This window comes from Neolamprologus multifasciatus, chromosome 6, assembly GCF_963576455.1.
Source record: "Neolamprologus multifasciatus chromosome 6, fNeoMul1.2, whole genome shotgun sequence".
Lineage (NCBI taxonomy): Eukaryota > Metazoa > Chordata > Actinopteri > Cichliformes > Cichlidae > Neolamprologus > Neolamprologus multifasciatus.
This window is the reverse complement of record NC_140444.1, coordinates 19,026,145-19,049,545: the sequence shown is the minus strand read 5'-3', so window position 1 is coordinate 19,049,545 and position 23,401 is coordinate 19,026,145. Positions and strand designations below refer to the sequence as shown.

At 38.6% G+C, this 23,401-nt stretch overlaps 2 protein-coding genes across 15 annotated transcripts in view; both read left to right on the top strand.

Annotated features, from left to right (window-relative positions):
* The first annotated feature begins 243 nt into the window (after positions 1-243).
* On the top strand, positions 244-1,513 carry LOC146516843 (permeability factor 2-like). Of its 3 annotated transcripts, none has more exons than XM_085163658.1 (4): positions 244-542; positions 689-806; positions 936-1,022; positions 1,159-1,513. In XM_085163658.1, the coding sequence occupies exons 1-4, from the start codon at positions 476-478 to the stop codon at positions 1,169-1,171; spliced, it is 285 nt and encodes a 94-aa protein (XP_085019784.1). In that variant the 5' UTR covers positions 244-475; the 3' UTR covers positions 1,172-1,513. The 3 variants fall into 3 exon arrangements, with proteins under 3 accessions (XP_085019784.1, XP_085019786.1, XP_085019785.1); XM_085163659.1 differs by having other exon boundaries at positions 285-542; positions 1,162-1,513; XM_085163660.1 differs by lacking the exon at positions 1,159-1,513 and having other exon boundaries at positions 248-542; positions 936-1,026.
* Positions 1,514-4,759: 3,246 nt separating this feature from the next.
* Positions 4,760-23,401, top strand: part of camk2d2 (calcium/calmodulin-dependent protein kinase (CaM kinase) II delta 2) — a 42,551-nt gene continuing 23,909 nt past the window's right edge. For 6 of the 12 annotated variants that reach the window (XM_085163651.1, XM_085163648.1, XM_085163650.1 and 3 more), the window contains exons 1-2: positions 4,761-5,197; positions 8,217-8,311. In XM_085163651.1, the coding sequence (XP_085019777.1) occupies positions 5,136-5,197; positions 8,217-8,311 (157 nt within the window). In that variant the 5' untranslated portion in view covers positions 4,761-5,135. Of the gene's footprint in view, positions 5,198-8,216; positions 8,312-23,401 lie in introns of all 12 variants that reach the window. The other 6 variants (XM_085163657.1, XM_085163656.1, XM_085163655.1 and 3 more) reach the window with 2 other exon arrangements.

The window sequence follows — 23,401 nt, the reverse complement described above, 5'->3', positions numbered from 1 at the left end:
CAATCTTTAAGCTTCATGCAAGAGCTGGTGCAATACAGGAATGCAGACGTAGTTGGTTAATGAAAAAAAAAAATCTGAAGCATTCCTGTGGCATCAGTCAATTATCACAGAGTTTTAGTCACAGTGTTTTTCCACAAAGGTGATATATGTGACAAATCTTGCTGTCTTGATAAATCAGACTATTAGAGCCCTCAGTGTGAATTCCCACACCGGATCTGAAAGTCCACTCTTGCGCAATCTGCAAGAAGTGAGTCATTTTCAGTTGGCTTTAAAAGCTGAGCCTCTTCAGCGCTAGAGTCAAACAGCAGAGCAGCTGAACTGAGAGAAGAGAGGAGACCGGGAGCTGAAAGAAAGACAAATAGACTAGAAGAAAAAACAAACAGCTGTTGCAGTTTAGCGCTTCAGGCTTCATCAGCTTTCAGAAGAACATTGTTATTTTTCATTGTTAGCTTTTACAGAATTTCTAAAAGGCAAAATGATAAGCAACAGAATCATTGTCAGCTCCATCGTGGTGCTTTTGACCCTGCTGGCCACCTGTGAAGGTATGTTGTTTTTTTGGGGTTTTTTTGGTCATTTAATGGCTTAATTTAGCATTAACAAGCAATTTTATTCATGCTATCCTTTTTCATTGCATTAAATGTTTTCAGCATGCACTTCATGACCATGTGCAACTGCTTTCTTCTTACAGGCATGGGAGTGGAACTGCACTGCCGTTGCATTCAGACAGAAAGCAAACCTATTGGCCGCCACATCGAGAAGGTGGAGTTGATTCTTCCCAACTCCCACTGCGAGGAGACGGAGATCATGTAAGAGCCAAAGTCTTCTTTCCATCTCAGTAGTGATAATTTTGCTTGATTTTGTCACTGTGATTTGTTGGCTTCAACACGAGTTCTCTATCTAAACTTTTGTTTTTTTTCCACTGATTTGTGTTGCAGTGCCACACTGAAAAAGACAGGTGAAGAGGTTTGCCTTAATCCTGAGGCCCCCTGGGTCAGGAAAGTGATCAACAAGATCATGTCCAGGTAAGATTTTATCTAAAAGTATGCCAACACAGCAGTCTTACTTTTAATAGGAAATAGAAACTAAGAAATTATCAAACAATGTTGGAATCCACTTTTGACACACAAATTAATTCTTCTTTACTGTTTCTTGTCCAAGCAGCAGACCGTGAGCTGAAGAACTGAAGCGACACAAGAGATGTGCTTCATGAACGAGCTGTTTTTGAACCAACAAAAATCACTGAAATCACCGTGTTCCTTTCACAAGATGAATGTCATCATATGCAACTAGCAGTACCACTCGCCTGAAAACCTGTTAAAAATGACAGAATTTTGATTGAAGTGTTTGTATCAAACAACTTATTTTTTTACTTCAGTATATGTATTCTCCATGTATTCTCCTGTCATGAAGAAAGGGGGGCTACCTGTTTCCCTGTGTGTATGTATTTATGTATTTATGATTATAAGTGCTTAAATTGTTTTCTGTATTTATGAAATAAAATGTCAAATTGAAATAGCTTGTTTGCCCTTTCTTAAATTTTATATTGCAAAACTGACAATATCAACAATAGGAGCAGCCAGATATTGTAAATATTCTGTATGGAAAAACACCCATTCTATAGTAACATATATGACATACATTACATATTTTACTAGATTATTATTACTGATGCATATTGTGTCTAAGTAATTATTTACTGTTGTAACTAGTTATAGTGGACCTACATTAAGTAGTCCACTGATTCCCACTTATGGCATAATAAATAATAATCAAGTAATTGGCTTTTTGTCAGACCATGACTAGTTTTTCCTCTTTGGTCCTAAAACTGTAATTTTAGAGGGAACATCTATTATTGATGAGAATGTCATGAGGCCATCTGTCATCTGAAATGTGACAAGGAGATCCACCGATACAATTTTTTTTTTGTTGGGGTCACAAGACAAAATTACCTCAAAAGTTAATTGACTTCACAGGAATATGTGTTATAATCTGCTTTTCAGGGCATGCTCACGTTTGCCAAATCACATTCTTGCTTTTATCTTTGCCTTTCTACTGAACACATGTCCCTGGATTTTTCTTCCTGTTGTTATTATCTCACTGACCCAGAAGTTCCCATTTTTCATCAGCTCCTCCTGGTTTCTAATCTCTGCTGGCCTGCATGGTAAATAGCCTGTATTTGTATAGCGCTTTATTAGTCACTAAGGACCCCAAAGCGCTTTACACATCCACCCATTCACACACACTGGTGATGGCTACATTGTAGCCACAGCCACCCTGGGGCGCACTGACAGAGGCGAGGCTGCCGGACACTGGCGCCACCGGGCCCTCTGACGACCACCAGTAGGCAACGGGTGAAGTGTCTTGCCCAAGGACACAACGACCGAGACTGGCAACCTTCCAATTACAAGGCGAACTCCCAACTCTTGAGCCACGATCGCCCCATGATAACACTTCCTAATCAGCCCTGATTTCTTATTTTATTTTTTAATTCAATTTTTAATCAAACAAAGTGCATATTTCCCATAGCCATGTAGCCAATTCCTCATCTTTTCCTTGTAGATTAAGCAGATAAAAGAACTGAAGTTTATTCCAAGTGTTGAACTAACACATGGTATTTTTCACTAAAATTCTCAATAAAAGCAAAACAGATGTGGATGGAAGTGAAGGGCCAATAACAGGCTGAAAAAAAGGAAAAGGGGTGGCCATATCAATACATTATTTTAAAGAAGGAAAGTACTGGTCACCTCAGTGACACCAAAAAGCCTGAAACCTGGCAGAATACAAATAAAATGGATGCTTTTGGTTATTACATACAAAGCCAGAGAGACTAACAAAGAAGCTGCAGCTAAAAGTGGCTGCAGCAAAGGCCTAGCAGAGCATCTCACGGAATGAAACAAAACATCTGGAGATATCCATCTGTTCTAGGCTTCAGGCAATAAGAGACTGCAAAGAATTTCATTCGAAGCATTGAAAACAATACGTATATTAGTTTTTCCAGTTTCAGTTTTGGGATAGGCTATCTCTTAGGAGATAGTACAATCCTTGGCTCCTCCATACTTTGTGTTAGCATATACTTTGGAAAGGTAGTGAATATGAGTTGGATAATTGAGAAGGAATGGTTGAATCAAAATTTGAACATACATAATGAGTACTGTAAAATGTTAGTTTTATATATCAAATACTTTTCATGATTTTTTAAAGATAACAACCCACTTTCAGGGCTCTTTTTCAAACATTGAAATGTCAGGCTATGTTTGAACGCGATTATCTTAAAACTATTAAAAGATAAAGGTCTAACATTTTCACTGATGTACAACAAAATTTTGAGTGCTCTACACCAACTGTGCATGGAAAGAAAACATATAAATAACAAGACAGCAAGAATATGTAAAAAAGAGGAATATATATATACAAAACAAGAGGAAGCCACACAGCAGAAAGGCATTAGAGGATAGTTTACAAAGTACTTGAAAGTAGTGCAAGGGACTCTGTCTGAGTCTGTGTGTGAGTGACCTGAGTGATGAGGGTTACTCAGATCATGGCTCAGATTGGTGGGTGGGTGGCCAGGGGTGGGTGTGGGGGGATAGTCTTTCCTGACATTATGAGTGGCCCAAGGGAAGAAGCTGTTTGTCAGTGTTGAGGTTTGGGACCCGATTGACCTTAGGCGCCATCCAGAAGGCAGCAGGTCAAACAGATGTTGCGTGGGATGCACGGGGTCACCTGTGATGGCCCTGGTTTTCCTGAGACAGCAGCTTCTGGGAGGTGCAGCCAATGATTTTTTTTGGGTAGCAGCAGCTTCTGGTCCAGGTTATTCTTCCTCAAGGCACAGAGGAAGTGCAAACGCTGCTGGGTTTTCTTTACCAGGGCGTTGGTGTTCTGGGTCCAGATGAGGTTGGTGGAGACGTGAGTACCCAAAAAACTGAAGGTGGAACTTCTTTGCCTTTTCTAACTGAATTTAGACGGTTTGGTGTGTTTATTAGCCTCTCAATAAACACGCCAAAGATCTAAATTCAGTGAATTTCTGGATTTGTTTGCCTAGTTACCTCTGTGGTTAAATAAATCATTATGTTGCATTAGCTCTGCCATCTTTCCCCCATGTACGTCAAGGCTGCTAGCAGCTAGTAGCATGTTAGCAGCCCTATAAATAGCACCTGTGCAGAGTAAACACAGAAAGCTTCCTTCTGGTTAGTTGTATGATTTGTTTGTGTCTGTTTAATACTAGAAGGCTGTTGCTTATCTTAAATCACAGCATGTGCATCTATCAGCATTGTTTTTGCTACTTGTTGCCCCCCATACTAAGACAGTGACTTCTGCAAATTCCACTTACAATATCTGAATCGAAGAGTGCAGTCCAAGGATCAGCTGTGATACTGTGCAGAACCCTCTAGCTCCGTATGCCTATGCAGGGCTTGTGTGGGATGTAAATAGAAACAAAATGCCAACCAACCATCAGCTTCACTTTCCTATAATCTGCCAGCACTGTCACAACTGTTTTGCCACTGATGCTTCACAATTAATCATCAATAAATCAAGAATGTAAATAAAACAGAAGAAGGGATAATCCAGTTTCTAGCTTATGTATGACCTTACATTTCATTTGCGCGATTTTTTAATTTCAGAAAGGTTTTGCAGACACGCCAAAAATACTCGTGCATCCAAATGCTGTTAATATTTACAACGTTACATTTATTAATGTTGTTATTTTTGTTTGCCAGTGGCTTGCGTGAGGATGCAGGCAAAGGGGCGGGACTGAGCGCACAGCCGGGGGTAGGTGCGGTAGTGCGGCGTACGATGCGTGCAGAAAGACAACACTTACAGCACAGGACACACAGGAGATAACCGACATACACACAAAATGCTGCGTCCACGAGCTGTAACAAGCCGCTGGATGTGAAGAAAATAAAGGACCGGCTGACGATAACGCCTCCAGATTGAGTACGCTCTAGCAGGCTGCGTTTCTGCCGCAGAAATCATTCCACTAAAGCTCTTGTCGATGCGCTTTAGCTCTGCATGAGTCCCTTCGTTTGGTTTGCAGGTTCAGGACAAAACCGGGCGGTGCTGACTGTGTGTGGTATATACAGTTTGTGAGTGCACCTTATCCGCGTCTCCGCACAGTCCTTGGCACCTCCTTCAGGATGGCGTTAACGATCTGCACGAGATTCACTGACGAATATCAGCTGTTCGAGGAGCTGGGGAAGTAAGGAAACGCGTTCTTCTTCCTTTTTGTTTCAATCATCTGGCATCATCCCTTTTGAAATGTCAGCTTGTTATGTAATAGGCCGCCTTGGTTTAGGGACGCGGATTTCAGGCTGAGTGTGTTTTGTGAGTGTGCTTGTGCGCGCTGCTGATAAGTGCGGCGATGAAGCCTGATGCAGAGGGGTAAAACACTCTGGTGTATATCATGCAGGCCTATGCGATGGGATCCTATTTGTTTTAATCCAACATCTGAAGCCCTGCTTACGTTTTGTGCTTACGAAAGAAGACGCGTATGGAGCGTGTCGTCATCTGCCTCTATCCTGTGCAGTCTTTGATGCCTCGACCTTAGAGGTTCCACAGCAGGGCGAGGACCTTTTTTTTTCTTTGAAAAGCGAAACCAGGGAAAGATGCATTACTGTGGGTGAAAGCCTGAGATTTGCTAAAACACCCCTCCCTTTCTGCCTCGACCCCCCATTCCAAAGCCCTCCTCCTCCTCTTCCCTCGTGACAGAAATACACACTCAGTAATGCGACAGCAGACCATGTAGGCGAGATGGAGATGACACACTCCACAGCCAAGCAACTGAACCGTGATCACTCTTAGACCCAGGCAGGGAATTCCTCACCATTGAGAGAGAGCGATAGGTGTGAAAGAAAGATCCACGTACCTGCATACCTGTGCACACATATGTATATGTTTTTAAGGTGGCTCGCTTGGTTTATATGAAAATATATGCGTGTGTATGTTTGTGGTCATGCAGCTGACTGACCTGCAGTCTGGTCAGCACCCAGTAGTCAGTGTACACAGTTCAAGATGTCTGAAACCAGCGTTGAATTTTACTGACAGCAAAAACTGTATAAGAATGTCCTCCCAGTAGCTCTCACCAAGTATTTTTACTGGAAGAGTTGATCACTGAAAGGAAACCTGGATTTCAAGTCTCCACCGAAGCCACAGCTCCCTTCATTTATGATCCTCTGCAGTATTCATCTTACACCATCTGGCATTAATAATGCACCCGTATCGCTTTCATATTACCATTTAACTCACTGATACTTTAAGCACAGTTTCACCCACACAGGCATTAGACATTTCTCTACTGTCTGTTTACAATACAATGATAGCATTCCATTAGACAAGTTAGTAAAGGGAATATGGCAAAAAAAAACCCCACAACAACTCAGATTTGGCTGTTAAAGGACCACACGTGCCTGTTTTCACAGTTTATCTATTGGACTGCATTAATATATGCTTTATATATATATATATATATATATATATATATATATATATATAAAATTTAATGGTATATGCTTTTTGGTTTATGGATGTCTATCCCCTTCCTGTTCAAGCATCTTTTGCTGTGTAAGCATCACAGAAAGGATTTAAGTTTGCTTTAATGTCTGTTAGTTTTAAGCTGCACATAAAGTATAACAGTCTGTTATTTTACACCCATGAATTGGATTTACATCGATTTTCAGGTAAAGAAAAAAATTGAATATAAAAAATGGTGACGTCATTTGCAAAAAAGTGCGTTGTGATTGGCATGATTGGAATGATACATATAAAAATTTCAGTTCAATAACAAAAATACATTTTAAATCAAAAGCACTGTCCTGTCATTGATGGTAGAAGTCTTATATCAGTTTACTATCTTCTGTGAACTTCAGTGACATAGAAACTCCTATCTGAGCATTTCTTCACCAAGACCATTTTCATCTTTGTTAAGCATTTTTACGTAGTTACACAATCAGATGGTCCATACCAGAGACCAACAGTGTATTACATTTATATCTGGAACTATATATTTTGAAGAACCCAAAATATCATGGGAAAGTGTTCAGTGTTTAACCCAGAACCGCATTTCTGCTATTGCCTTTTATTTTCTCTGAATTTAGTAACTGCAGGCAGTTTCACTGTGCAGCTACTGTACATTTTGTCCCGCAGGACTGTATAGATGCACTTGACATATGCGTGCAATAGTGCCACGCGACTTAACCATACTGGACAGTCAACTTAAATTCTTATGTAACATGTCATGCTATGATCATTTCCTTCAACAAATCCCTATAAATTAGAGGTAAACTTTAGTGGCAGGCTGCGCTCTCGAGAGGATGTTAGATAACATGTTTATGGTACACATTACTATATACTCAACAGCCAGTCACTAAACACACCAAAGACAAGAGTCAGTTCTTTCTTGTAAAAGTGATTTCATCAAATCACATGATGTACAATTAGCACTAAATTAAGTGAAAGGCCAGAGTTCTTTTGAGATAATGGCTATTCTCAGCATAATCTTTCTTGGCAATACTTACTTACTTCTTACTGACTCTTACTGACGTCTCTGATGTTATATGGAATTAGACAGGAGGTTTGGTACGAAGGAGAACATTTTATTGTTAAGAAAAAGCATAGATAGACAGAGAAAAAGCTTCAGTAGCTAAGCCGCAGGCATGGCTGCAGTGCTGAGCAGATCTGAGGCAGGTGGACCACTCCTTGGCTGCATTTACAGATGAGAGATGCAGCACTCTGCTCCTCTCCTTCTTCAAATATAGCTGACCTAGTTTTTTGATCTTCATACATGTGCCTGAAACTCCAGAGCAGCACGTGACTGAAACAAAAGAAGGCTAGTTGGCATGTCTGCAGGTTCAAGCGGGTGTGACGGTTTAGGGAACGTGTACTGCAGGTGTGGTGTGTGAGAGTGAGTTACTGCATAGCTGCTGCACCTAGACTTAGTACTACTAACTAGTTTACATTGAAATTTCACTATTGTTTAATTAACTTAACTATAACGTCAGCTGAATTTTTAATAAAGCAAGATTATTTTAGCCAGATATATTTGCAGCCTTTTTCAGGGTATCTGGCTGACATTCATAGGCTCACTCAAGCTAGTCTTTTAAAATTAAGATCAATTTTTCTGAACCTGTTTTGTTGTATGTTGACTGGTATGGATTATATCTCTTATTTTTACCTGTTGAGAATAAAAACCCTAAGTATTTTTGTGTGCATGTCCATTTTAGGGGCGCCTTCTCTGTGGTCAGGAGGTGCGTAAAGATCTCATCTGGTCAGGAGTATGCTGCCAAAATCATCAACACTAAGAAGCTATCTGCCAGAGGTAGGAACCACAAACATTTCAAGCACATACAACAACACAAGCTGAAACATTCCCTGAGTGTTACTGACCTATGAGCTGAGCATTGCTCACTCTGAAACAGGCTTTAGGACACAAGTTTGTGTGCGTCTGATTAAACTCAGTGAGTGACTGACAGACAGTCACACAGAAGGGAAGAGACTCATCTGCATTTTGGATAGTTACGTTTTCTATGTTTGTAGAAAAAGCCAACTGAATACATGTCAAGTGATGTGTCATGCTGTAATTGTTCTGTTGCACTTTTTGCGATGTGCAGTTCTCCCTCCTTTTTGTGGCTTTCATATTTGTCCTCTAGTTTCTATGCAAATGTTTGTCCCATACAACCTTGTGTGTACGTATGTGCGTCCGTGTGCGTGTGTTCCTTATTGATTCAGGGCTCTGGCTGGTCTTGTTGTCCCAGGGGCAGATCTCTTGTGAAGCCGACCCAGTTCTTTCATATCCATCACTGTAATTGTAGCTGCTGGCCTGGTTGCCTCAGGCTTGGGACGCTCATAAACACACGCTCACAAACGTATGCATGCACAGGCACATATGTGACCCAGGAGCCATTAAGAGTCTATCTGTGATTACTATCCAGTGATGTGTTGTGCTTTTACAGTTGCATTTCTTCAGCCAGTAGATTTTGTTGCAGTGTGCTTGTTTGTGATAATCAGTGACTGCTGTCTACTACAGAAAATGTCAGATTCCTGTATATGTGAACCATTCTTTCTAAACTACAATTTAGTTTGCAATAATTTACTTGAAATTAAACTGACTGGAGTGCACATGTTATATTTGTGTATATTTTGACTATGATGAATCAAATGTGTGGTCTGTTGCTTAGGACCACCCCTAAGTAAATCAGAAGAGGCACTAAGTTTTGATTGGTTGTTGAAGGATAAAAACAACTCAAATTCTACACAAAGTAGACTACAGTCACTACACATAGAATGTTTAAAATATGGATATGGCTTCTGGCTTAGAAAAATTAAGCCAAAATGACAGCGCCGTAAGCTTCGTCCACACTGGAAGTAAACTGCTTGTTGGACACGCTTTGGAGCTGACAGCTAGTTACTTTCAGACTTTCTAGATACGGTTGCCTAGGTGCCCCACTAATGTATTTACTGTCATGTGATATGCCAATCAGTGATATCCTGCACTCTTATTGGGGCTGCCTCAAATTTAAGATAGATGTATCTTGGTGTCTACCCATAACACATATAAACCTGTGTAAACAGTTTTTCTGATTTAACCTCTGTAAACACTTTTGTAAATCTGGGTCATACTGTGTTTCAAAATGCAGGATTATCTGTAGTATGGTCACTGGCTGATGACTTGTGTAGTAAGTCCCGCTCCTGCTTGTTACATCTGGTTTTCTTAAGCTAAGATGGTGACAGTGAAAACACTCATCTCAAGATTTCAAAACGGGACTAAAGAAACCAGTGGACCAGTGACACCATGGTAGCTTTCATTCTGTCTGTGTCACCATATCACTTACTAAGCAAGCAAGGGAAGTAGCAGTTGTCTAATGAAATCTTAAAAAGGACATGTTTATTTATTTATTTTGAGTTCTTTTTGCTGCCTGTGAAGCACTTCAGTCAACTCTGGTTGTTTTAAATGTGCAATACAAATAAATAAATAAATAAATAAAGGAAATCAATCCTGCCATCTCAGATGGCATCTCAAACAGCTTCCTTCATGCCCATTTGCATCCATCCTCTCTATTACTGCCATCTTGTGGCCACAGTTTGCTATTGTCTCTGGAAGCAGGATTAACCCCACTTCACTACAATGCTACTAAAATCTGTACAGGGCCAGTGTTTTGAAGACATGGTCTCGTTCTGTTAACAATAGCCTGAGATTGTCAGTTGAGGGCCTAGCAGCTTTTTGTAGTTGCTTGCGCCTACAGAATCAGAACAAGTACAAGTGTTCCTTACATAGCCACCTTTGCAAACATGCAAGGTGTAAGGAGTTATACTGTAGTGTGAAAAAAGTTTTTCATAACTTCTTTTGCAGAAAGCCTTAATAATGGACAGAGGACATCAGCTGTTGCCATCTCTGGTTTAATAAAAACAAGTTTAACAAATTAAGAACCCAGCAGCTCTTTCAGAATAACATGTATGTGAACTCACAGGGTTGACAGAATAAACTTTAACCAGCTGTTTTGCATTTTTAATTAATATTTTGAATCCCTCAGTAGATATTGACGGTTTACCATGTCAGACCGTGCAGATAGCTGTCATTTAAAAAATAAATATATATTTGATATACTTACTGAAGTCTGTGTTCCTGAGCTCATTAAAAAAACGTTTATTTGAAGATTTGTGGTCCTTATTCACAACCACATTACAAAAATGTGATTTTATATACTATGAATCATTACATTAGGTTAAATAGAGCATGAAGTATTTAAAATGAGCTGAGACTTAACCATCTGCAAAAATAATATTGTTCCATAAAATGCGATGGGGAACAATTTCTGGGGAATATGTGCTTTTTCTTTTGGTTGTTTATTGATTGTATGACAATAATTGTGTTTTATGTCTCATGAGGTGTTTAGTGTTTGCTACTACCTTTTACTAAAGGAATAGTTCTATAACATTTGTCCACAAGTCAAACCAGTTGTCATCGTTAGCTAATAGTAAATACTTTGATGATGACTACAGAAGTTCTTCTTCGACCAGGAAGGCGTACGGAAAGGTGCAGGATGTTGTTGGTTTACATAAAGGCAGGTAGCAGACAGGCAACACAAAACAGTATCGACACAAATTTTGAATGACAGTTTTGCTGCCATATCATGCTGTCAATATATAACATTTAAAATTGGTGCCTACTGTTATTAGATAGTAATTTCAAAGGAAATCCAAGAATTGTATCATTTCCAGATGACATGCAAACACTACAGACAATCCCTTCTCTTCACATTCATTGACTTAAAACCATACCAGTTTGTATCTTATACATGATGTAAGACTGTCATATTGTAATATCACTGCTATAGCAACCCCATGCATTTGCATTCCCTAGTGCGCACAAGAATGAGACAACCCCGGGCATGTCTGAGAGCAAGATGCCCTCTGATGATGATATACTACCTAAAAACTGACCAACCAAAAAAAAAAAGAAAAAGAAAAAAACACTAGCACCTGGTGATGCGCAACTCAACTGTAAGCAAATGACTCAACCAACCGGATTTTCTTGAAATATCATAATAAAAAAGTTGATCTACGTATTGCCATTTGAAACATGCCAAAACTAGCCACTTGGTATAGGTGCTCACTCAGATAGAATATGCTCAATATTACATAGACAGTCTCCTGGATTGTTGTTGCTACATTTTTCATTATGCATTTACTGGTGCTGTTTACAGGCAGATTGCGGCATTTCCTTAAAATGCACATTAAATGTTTAGTGTTATACTCAGTTATTTCTCAGTTCTTAAAGTCTTAAATTAAAATGCTCATTGAATTCTTACCCAAAATGTAATATTTAAATGTGTGAGTACTGACTGAATAGTAACTAAGAAGGTTAGTATGTGCTCTATCTGTCAATCAATCTATCTATTGCAGCATATCTCTATCTTCTCCTCCATATCCTAACAGTCTTTTGCATGTTGCTGAGTGTAGTGTTTGTAATAGACACCTTGGGAGACGGATCAGTGTCTTGACACTTGCGTGGACAGATTTTCCAAAAGTACTGCAAAGAATTATCTCACCACTTGTGCATGTGGGTCTCAAAGTGCATACGTACTTGCCCTTCCTCTTTCTTATGTGTGTTCATATAGAGGTTTACATACTCTGCATGCTGGCGTGTCAAATATGGACTTACCCTCTTTCCGCGATAAGCCCTGGAATTGCAACTCTGATTCCCTTCTCTCTGGCAGGATCATGACCTTCCCCCTACTCCTCTCTTCTGTTCTCTGTGTTTGTGCATGCAAGTGCATGTGTGTGTGTGTGTGATTATATATAATTGAAAGGGGTTTAGGATAGGATTGGTGTCTGGAATGCAGGCAGATCAAGGCACTGCGTGTGTGTTTGCTGCTTCTAGTTAAGTAGGCACACATGTGGTGGGCCTATTGAACCAGCCACATGCCTAAAATCTGCAGTCCTGATTATGCAGCATTTGATTTAGAGCAGCAGATGAGTTAGTGAATAAGAGTGGAGAAACAGAATGGAAGAAAAGGAAAGGAAGCAGAGGGAGAGATACAGAAAATCAGAGTGAGATAGAGAAGATGGTCAGTCAGTATTTAAGTGTGTGTTTCTGTACTTCTCATAGCTAAAAGCTTGCCTAGTTGTGTTGGTTTGTACTTTTATTTTTTAAAAGATGTGCTCTTGGGTTGTCGATACTGATATCCAAGTAAATACTTAATATTCAATGCCAGTTTTGATATCACAGAGGAAAAATGACAAAAAAATTAAAATAAAAGTCGGTTAAACATATATAGATTAACATAATACAAACAAACAAATTTTAAGATTCTTTTAGGTAGTGCAAAAACCCCCAAAACTATTGTCATTGCTGATCAAACAGAGTTGGAAAGGTAGACTGCCTTTGTTTCTACTTGGTGCAGACTTTTCTCACCTTCGTTCTGGTACTTTCAGAGAAACAGTTTTTAGACAAAAGAGAATGTGATTCTGTTAAATTACCAGGAGACTGTATTAAGGCTACACACTGGCGGGATTGATAATCTTTGATGCCCATTTCTCCATGTTAATGTTATTAATTTATTATTAGTCATAGCAATTAGCCGCTGCCTTAATCATAACTTAACAGACAGCTAATGGTGCTATCAATTAACTGCTAATAGTTAAATTGCAAACATTAAATGTTATGATACTCAATTATCATATTCTTGTTTTAAAACAATAAATTATATATTACAAAATAAGTCCATACTCCCCAGTTGATATATTTTGTTATGTATCTACAACCATTTGCACACTGCCTTGGTCACTGACAACGTCTGTCATGTGACACTGTTTGTGAACGACTGTACTAAATAGTAACGTTATACTATTATTGGTTGTGATTACATACTATTTTTTCTCACAAAACGTGTTCATTAAATGTGCACAGCATGGTGATTTTAAAAGAAGTGTTACTGTAGCCAGTACAAAAATGCTATGTTGCAGAGTGTGTTGTCTGCATTGCATTTTGAAAAGTGTAACCACAACCTGAGATTACTTTTGTCTCCTTGCTGACACCACCGTCATTGTACTTGAAAATGTTGTAGGAGTGACATCACACTGTCTCGCTGTCTTTCTTCCTCTAACTCAGATGTTTTAAAATTTGAAACCAATTGATTTAGTGAGAATTGGTACTAATTAATACTAATGCAATTGGTTGGTATCTTTAAAAAATACAGAATTTGGCACTCAAGCTAATCAGGGGTTGTGTGCTTTCAGCTTTGTTGATATAGAAATTTTAGAAAAAATTTAAGTATTGATTGATACCCCAGTATGCTCATTGCATTGTTTTGAACATGGATTGGTGATAAGGAGATGGGCTGTGAATCTGGAAATCATTTCCAGCAAATTAGAGATGGTGGTTTATTTTCTTCTATCTTCTTTCACCTGGCACATGTTTGACGAAAGTCTGTACTATATGTGAGGAGACGACAATAAAGAGCCATTTGACAAAAATAATCATAATAATAAAAAGAAATTAATCAATAGGTCTGTAGGACTAAAAACAGAGAGAAAGGGGAGAGGACTGTGGTTAAGATACACAGATATGCACGCAAGAGAGAAGGAAAGGAAGGAGGGATCAATCAGAAGAAGGGGATCACATGACTCACTGGGTACTCAAAGGCTAAAAATATATTGCTTGTGCTCTCACACCCTGACATACACTCAGTATTGAAAATATCCTTTTTTTCTGTTTTTTGTGAATGTTTAGCTGTTTGGCAAATTAACAAAGCACTGAACAGCAAATGTGTGTTTGTAGATCCCACTTTAAGTCTTAGTTTTGAAAATATTTTTTCCTGTATAATAATGCATCAAGTTATCAAATTAATTTGATGCATTATGCCAAATTTCTTACAGAACCGTCTGCCACATATCATGGACCTTATTATTCAAATGTGTCCTACCACTATGAATAGACATTAGACTGATGGCAGTCATCAGCACAGAGTCTGCTCTAGATTTTCAGATGTGAAACGTGAACCAACTTTGTCCATTAAATTCAATGTATGCATTCAGTGAAAGTAAAAAATAAGTGATGCAGCTCTCACTCTTTTAAAATCACAACATTTTGAAATAAGGTTAAAAAAAATGTTCAGTACAATGTGTGCAACAAAGCAAGGGTATTCTTAGTTACAGATTAGATTAAATTTGAATGCATCGCCTACCTCCCTCCTTTTCTCTGTGCTTTTATATGTTAATTTTTTTTCTTACTTTCTCAGAGTCTTAAAATATTTAGTCTGAACTCCTGCTGCAGGTAAATTGTGTACGGTTCATATTGTTACTGTCCTACTTCCTGCAAAGAGCTGTTGTGTGACACTGGACATATTTATGACCATTTAGTCATCGGCCATGTACCAAATGATTTCAACATTGACAAATTGAATATTGATTAGATTGTTTAAATATATTTATGTCTGTGACAATCTTAGATGACAAAATTCATAATAAAACATGTAAAAGTGTGCATTGTAGTTCAAAATGATGTCACTTTATAGATGGATTAGCACAGCTGCAAAGTTGCAAATGCATTTTCTACTTTTGGCATAGAAAACTGTACATCTGTCATGAGTATACTGACACTGCCTCATTGCATAGACAGTTGAGCAAAAGCATCTACTACATCACTTAACCAGCAGTTTCCTTTGAAGTGGCAATTTTAGCCACACTAAATGCTAGCCATTACTGCGTCTGAGCTATAGGTCCTGCACTGTTATTGTCTTCAGTAGGCCTCATCAGCAGTGTTGTGTTAAGCCATGCTTAACTTGCAGGTGCTTTTTCAATTTGAAGTGGAGCACTTCACAGCCTGGAAATACTTATCACCCAGACACAATTTGCATTTCGCTGTGATGATTTTGACATCTCTGGCCTCACTCTTGGAGATAGAGTGAGGAGTTCAGTCAGTGGAAGGTCTCCTAGTAGAGGAATTGCTCCTCCACATCGAAAGGGCAAGTTCAATGTCTAACTGGAGAGTCTGCAGTGCATGGCCTGGCTTGGTTTTCCCCAAGTGACTCGAGTTCTTTACTTTGTAATGCAATTTTCCCACAAGATACTTGTTGCACTTTCTTCCAAAATTAAAACTTGAAAAAAAGAGATACCAGTGGTTTTTTTCCCCAGAAGAAAAGTAGCTCCATTAAATTGCTTCTCTTCTACATTAAAACTATTGCTTTCCCTAGCTAATAAAAACTGGAAAATTGGATGGTTCAGTCAAGTTCTCTGTGGGTGTATTGGAGGCATTGCAGAGAAATGCAGAATAAATTAGGTCTGGTAGTTGTATTAAAGAATTTTAAGTGTTGACTAATCTTTTTATGCTGTTTCATGGTTCACACAGATTGCACATATGTACCTGCACACCCATTCATGTATTTATATTTACTAATATATTTCTTACAAAGCTTGATCATATGGCATGCATTGCAAATGGAAAGCTGCAACTTTTCTGTTTAATTTGTATTTTATAAAATTTATATTTTTTTTTCAATGGGGCTTTTCTGTTTCTTAAATAACAGGTCAGGTTATATTACTCCTGTTCTTGTTGCAAAAATTTAATTCTCAAGTTGAATCTTTTGTACTGTGTATTTTGGTACCTTGGTGCTGCCAGTTCTCCTGAGCTGCAGGACACAATTCCTACCGCAGTACTGTAGCTGTAATCAAAATAAAGAATGTGCAGCACAGTAGGGCTTGATTGCTGCAATAAAATGGGGTCTTTGTCTGTGATTATAACTAGTATTTTGAGAGTCTCTCCTTGTTGAGGTGTTTTCAGAAAATGCAGCTCAGATTAAACCACTTTTACACATCAGTCTAATGTGTGTGGTATATCTCTGCATTACAGTGTATAAGATAAATGCGGACATTACCGTATGTTACAAGACTCTTGGGGCAGTTTTATCTCTTGACACCAGCCACCTTTTGTTTCTCTTCAGTAGAGAAAGCAAGGGAGTTATCAGTTTCATAATTCTTCCTCTATTGCAAACTAACAGAGGGTGACGGTGTCTCAGCATCCTGGATGGTTTCATTAGATCTCTGGGAACGGTATGGAAGAGGACTACTTAGCCACTGGCAGCAGAGGATGTTACATTCACTCCACTACATCTTTTTAATTAAAACTCTTAATTAAATGGAGTAGAGCAATTCCAGGACCCCGCTGCGGTGTGTCGCTGTCTGTGTGTGTACATTTGTGTGTGGTTTGAACATTTGTGTCTGTATCAGCGTTAAGACTTCAGAAAACGTTTGTCGTCATTGGTGGTTAAACCATTGATTGTTTAATAGGGTTAACTGAATATGTATTGGCATTTCCAGAGGATGGTTTCAGCTGCTCATTTTTCTGACCAACACTCAAAACATCCAAAGGGCTATAACCAACAAAATTTGGAATTTTTACTTAATTGATTACCTAAGTTTTTAATTGATTATCAGAATTTGTTATTGTTGACTGGTATATAGAATTAGCATATTTTATACTGGTAACAGCAATATTTTTAGCGAGTAAGGCAGGACATATGTATGAATTCCCCAGATATTTGTAATGATCATTGCAAATATAAGAAATTAGTCTTAAGAGTGTTATTTCCATTATAAAATAAAAGTGAGCAGCATGAAACTGGCATATTATCATCGATAACTGCATCACTACTTATTCATGACTCTTTTTTGGTACAAAGCTAGTATTGGTTCTTTTTTAGCTTAGGAGCCATTTTCTGTTCAACCCACTTCCAAAAATACTTTGATATTATCTCCCCTGATGACTGGCAATCTATACTTTGGAAAGAACGGGTCAGCCAGTGTGCTGCTTTTTATACTTGGCCTATCAGCTACTGATAAAGTTGGAGGGTCACCATGCAAAACTGGAGTCTGAGTCACATTTGATGAAAGACCACTCAAGTGACCTTTTAGCTTCCCAAACATGCATGATACCTAATTTATACTGGAAATATTCTTTGTAGGCCAAAACTATGTATGAGCCAAATGTTAAATAAGTAGTTTCTTTTCTTTTCCTCCCTTGTAATAGATACTACACTCTTTACATGTAGCTACTAGTGCTGTGGTTTTACTATGACATAAAGGTCAGACTGTCAATACTAACCTGTTAATTAAGTCACCGCTTAACACTGAAGTCAGTAGTAACATTAACTACAGATCTACATGTAATGAAAGTAAAATTACCTCATACTTTATACAGAAAACAGAAATGTTACATATCAAGAATGAATAATTCATCATTTAGATCATTTGGAAATTGAAATTGTAGTTGTTGTCACCATGGATGCAAAAACATCGAGGATGTAAAAAACTAAAAAACAAAACAATAATAATAAAACTAAGCACAGAATCATTTCACTTAAAGATTCATGCCATATTCTCAGTCTGCTTCTGTTGCAGTGAAGATGGCTCTATTTAGCTTTTTAGTTTCAAAGCTGACCTCTTTACCTTGTTCTTTTTAAAATGTATTTATTTATTTATTTTTAATAAAAATGTTTGGACGTGTTATGTTGTCCCAAAATTTGCTTGTGTTGGACTTGCAGGATATCAAACTATAAAGACACTCACAGAGAGAGCACTATACTGCTGCAGTGCGGTTGCAGATGTGACACTTCAGACCCAGACTGAAAAAGAAAAAGAAAAAGAAAGAAGCAGCAGTGGAAAGAAACAAAGTGGGGTAGAGGTGGAGGTTCACTGGGGTCTGCAGCTGGAACTTGTCATGTGATACACTGATTTACATTGGACAAAATACCAGCTCTTTTTTTTAACCAAAAGTATAATAAATAGATTTGGCAAGAGCAAAAGTCTTGTCTTCACCAGATAACCTGACATCTAGACTTTTTTCTTTCTTACTCATTTATTCATTTATTTTCCTCAGAACTGATTTGATTCTTTGCTCACACCGAGACTACTGGCTCTGAGTTTTAGATAACTTTAACGTTAGCCCTTTTTCCTTTGTTAGTTTATTTAAAATGTCCTCCATCTTCAGTTGGGTGAACTGAAGATGGGCTTGCTGTTGCAAATGTTTTTGTGCCTTTACTGTAGGTTCAGTGGGATTTTTACTAATCACTTTGGAAACAATTCATCAAATGCTACCCTGTCGATCGTATTTACCCCAGCAACCTACTGCAACCTACTGCTAGTTGTTGGTTCTTTCCAACTTGCAATTGTGTCCATTTAACATAAGGAATAATAATACACAACTCAAGCAACTGAAGTGTACAGGTAATGGAACAGAAAGAACAACTCGGAATGAAAGAACACATAACTCTTTGGTTTACAGTCATACCCTTTACTAATAGAAACCTGGAGATTACAGAAAATGAGCAAATGCACAACACAGCAGACAAACTGGTTATCAGCCAGTCCCCACTTTCTCCAGGTTGAAGAGCTGTGTTTCTGTACATTCCCTAGTAACAAATTAGCATATTTATACATTCACTTGGCAGCACGGTGGCACCGTGGTTTGCACTGTTGGCACACAGCATCAGGCTGGGGTCTTTCTGTGTGGAGTTTGCATGTTCTCCCCGTGTTTGCGTGGGTTCCCTCCAGGTGCTCCGGCTTCCTCCCATAGTCCAAAGACATGCAGTTTGTGGGGATAGGTTAATTGATAATTCCAAATTGCCCATAGGTGTGAATGTGAGCGCGAATGGTTGTCTGTCTCTGTGTGTTAGCCCTGCGACAGACTGGCGAGCTGTCCAGGGTGTACCCCGCCGCTCGCCCTATGACAGCTGGGATAGGCTCCAGCGCCCCCCGCGACCCTGAAAAGGAGAAGCGAATGGATGGATGGACTTTTGAAAGAAGTAACTTGTGATCTGTTCTAAAATGGTGCAAAGTGTAGGAGGCCTAATCTGAGCAGCATACTTGGAATGCTAATGATAGAAAATCGATTATTTAAGACATTAAGATTTATGAAGTGACTAATACAACAAGTCAGTATTTTTCTGTAGAAAAGGAGCTGACTGAAAGACCGCACACTAGTCTCCTTGCATCACTCTACATTTAGGGAGGTTAAATCTATACCTATAGCAATACATACTCGCCACAAACTTTTAAGATACTGTTTCTGTTCTAAATACCTTAAATAGATATTTCAATCTTTTTGTGGCTATTGCACTGTGTCATGGAAAAATATAATAAATTTGTTGGATTGTTTTATGAGACAAAGAAGTGCATTTGGTATTGAAGAGGAACACGGCTACTTTTCAGCCATTACAAACAAAGTAGCTGTATTTTTTTCTCACACCACAGCTAATTAAAGACAAATTATGATAGTTAAAATAATAAAAGTAAAAGAGAACAAAAAAGAATAGGTTTGTTTTTGTATACTTTAAATGAACTTATCAATCATCGTGGTCTTTATTGTGCCAGACAGAGAAGCACTCATACTTGGACACTTTGAGACGGTCAGCCCAGATCAAGCCAAAAAAGGTCCAGACAGGGTTGAATGAAAACAGCTGACCGGACATTCACATTTGTTGGCACAGTTGCTTCAGTTTTAACCACATAAGCAAAATTACTCTCACTAGTGTCTGTGACAGCAGGAGTCAAGCTTGCGCAAGCAGAGTTGAGTATTGTGAGGCTTTTCAGCCAGTCATAACTGATTGTTTGAGACATTTTGAGAGTCAGCTTTTTTTGCAGCTACAGTCTGAAGAGTGAATGGGTAAAATGCGATTTACTCATGCATTAAAAAATAAAAACACGCTGTTATGCCAATGCAGGCAGTCACACCTGTACTCGTGCACTTTTGTGCTCCAATCCTGTTAACTTGTATGAAGCTTGCAAAAATGAGAAACAAGCTCTCAAAGGAAAACCAAGTAATCTTGTGGACTGTCTCATTCTACAGTTACTGTCTGCAGTCCCTCAACACTGCAGATGTTTGACATTAAGGTTTGATTTTCTCCTAAAATCAACAGCATACTACAATACAATGCAATACAATTTTATTTATATAGCACGTTTAAAACCAGGGGGTACACCAAAGTGCTTCACAGTAAAAATAACGGTAAATGATTACACTGAACAGTAAGTCATTAAAACAAGGTAAAATAGAGAAAGTAGAGAAAACAAACAAAAAGCATTAGTAAGTAGAGATAGGGAGAGATCATGATAATTTAGAGACATGAGTAGCGATACAGCAATTAATGAGCGGTGAGAATTAGTGAACCGGAAAAAGACAGGTTGAATAGGTACGTTTTCAAGCGTGCTTTAAAGGATTGAATGGAGTCAGAGGCATGAATGGTAGCAGGAAGACTATTCCAGAGGTTTGGTGCTATAGAGGCAAAAGCACGATCACCCCTAGTCTTCAGACGGTGCCTGGGCTGGGCCAGAACTGACCGGAAGATCGTAAAGAACAGTTGGGAGTATAGAGACTGAGGAGGTCGGTGAGATAGTCAGGGGTAAGGTTGTTTAGGCATTTGAAAGTAAGCAGCAGAACTTTAAAATAAATACGAAATTTAATAGGCAGCCAATGGAAGTCAGAGAGCACTGGAGTAGTAGAGCCAAACTTTCTAGTTCCGGTTAGGAGACGAGCCGCAGCATTCTGAACGAGCTGTAATCTTTGGAGGTGAGCAAGTTGGAGTCCAGAGTACAGCGAGTTACAATAATCTAATCTGGAGGTCACAAATTCATGTATCACTTTTTCAGAACAAACAGAACTTTATTATGTTTAAGCTCTTTTGCATGTGTTGTTGCATTTTTCTCTAATCTTGTAGCTGCTGAGGGCTCCAATAAAAAGCTACAGTTTTAATATTATCAAAAAAATATATTATCTAAATGAACGCATCCTTTGCAGACAAACGTTCACTACTCATCAATCCTTAGACTATCTGCACTTTTTCTGTGTACATACGCATCTTGAGACTCAACTGTTGCATTACAGAATCTGTAAAGCTCAATTTCTGACTTTCCATCCTCATCTACAAGACTAGACGTGTTTAAGTTAGGAAATAAGCATACATAGCTCTAACTGTATTTCTGCAGAGTTTTAAAGTTGTGCGTGAACTCTCAATATCTGCTATTTGCATTCAAGGCTGGTTCCACTGCAGAGGAGAGGAGAGGCCTGACGCTCTGATTGGTGCGTGAGTTGCTAGACAACAGATGTCCAGCCGGCTAGGAGGTGGACTACCTGTGGAGGAGGGAGAGAGAGGAGAGAGACAGAAAGAAAAGTGGAGGTGGAAAATGATGACAAAGGGAGCGAGGCTGTCATATAACAGAGTACAGTCGATGGATACTGCAAATAAAAAAAAAAAAAATACAACCACCCTGGCACAGCCAAACATGACCACCTATTATGGAGCATTATGGAAGAATGGTTCAAATCATTTTCAGAGTTTGATTTTTTTTTTCATCTTGGGAAAAAAAACTTACAGTATTTGTGTTGAGGTCTGAAAACGTGCTGCAGTCTTTCCTAAACCATGTCCTCAGTATTGCTAGGTATGGTATAATTAGGTCAGATAACTTTATTCCTTAGTGTACAAAGAATAACACTAGATTGTGTCTTAATTGTAATATAATGGTTACATAATGGCATTAATGCATTGTGCATACTATTATTTTAACAAAAGTCCTGCAAACATACTTAAAACTATGGGTATTGTTTTATTTTACTGGACTTTAACAATGTTGATAAAGCAAAGTACAATGAAAAGTAGTCCGTTAAATTCCTTAAGAACAGCAAATTTGCTGTTGTACCAGTGTAAAATACGCTATGATGCTAGTAGACTTAAGTGATGTACTGTAAACACAGGTGTATTATAAAAAAACTAAACAAAAAACAATTACTTTATGTAGCAGAAAATGCAAATGTGAAAATTAGATATTTGTGAGTAATGATTCTCTCAATATTGGCAAAGGGAAGACAGAATGTGTTTTGTGTTATACTGACATGAAAGGATGTGCCATTCAGCAACATAATAAGGCTAAGACAGAGATGGCGAGATTAGTAACCTTGCTCAGAGAATCCTGCTAATCATGCAGTAATGGCTAGGCTGCCCTTGTTTCTGGCGCTGTTTGTGGGCTTCTGTGCTGTTGTGCTTGTCTCTACAGCCGGCAGTATGCTTCAGCAAAATTGAAATTGGCATGTTCTCAGGAGCATTATGGCAGACTTGGAGCCACACAGAAGAGCTGCAAGAAATTCTGCATGCAGGAAGGCATGCAAGTCCTTTCAGAAGTTTTTACACAGTTTCATCACCGCCTCTGGAGCCAATATGACTGTTGAAAGAAAAGAAACAGCATTTTTTAAGTTAATGAAGTTAATTGTGGCTGTTCTTGGTAGTTAATGCTTGGGCTGATGGATGAGAAAGCTTTTTTGCAACAGTAATCAGATCAATTCATTGTAGACCTTTTTGTAGTTTCATCACTTTATGTCTTCTTCTTTTGCCTTTAAATATTCTTTTTTTTGTAGTTTTGTCTGCTCATGCTATATAAGGTCAATTTTATTCTGGATTAAACTTTGTCACTAGGGCTGACAAACATCTTTGTCACCTTTCTTTGGAGATAAGTACTTTTCTGTCATAATATGTTTTTTTTATACTGGCATTTTGCTGCATATTTGAGTGCATGCCAACGCCAGTCTCATTTAAAGCGCACTAGCTTTGTTGTTGTGCTTGCCTATTGTTTTCCTATAGGTGCGTTACACTGACACAAAACAAACAGATACCTGGACCTATAATGAGAACAAGCAGCCTAGTGTTCTTTGCTGGTCTTGCTTCTGTGCTGCACTGAACCCACAGTTTCCATAGCACCAAGAAGAGAAGAAGAAGGAGGCAGATGAGAGTGAAAAATAGGCGTCCTATTTTATTTTGGAAAAATATAGAACCTCCTGCTCTCTCTCTCTCTCTCCCTCCTGTCCTGAGGCAAAGCTGAAATGGGTCGCCTCAGCACCGGATTGTCTTACTCATTGCAATGACTC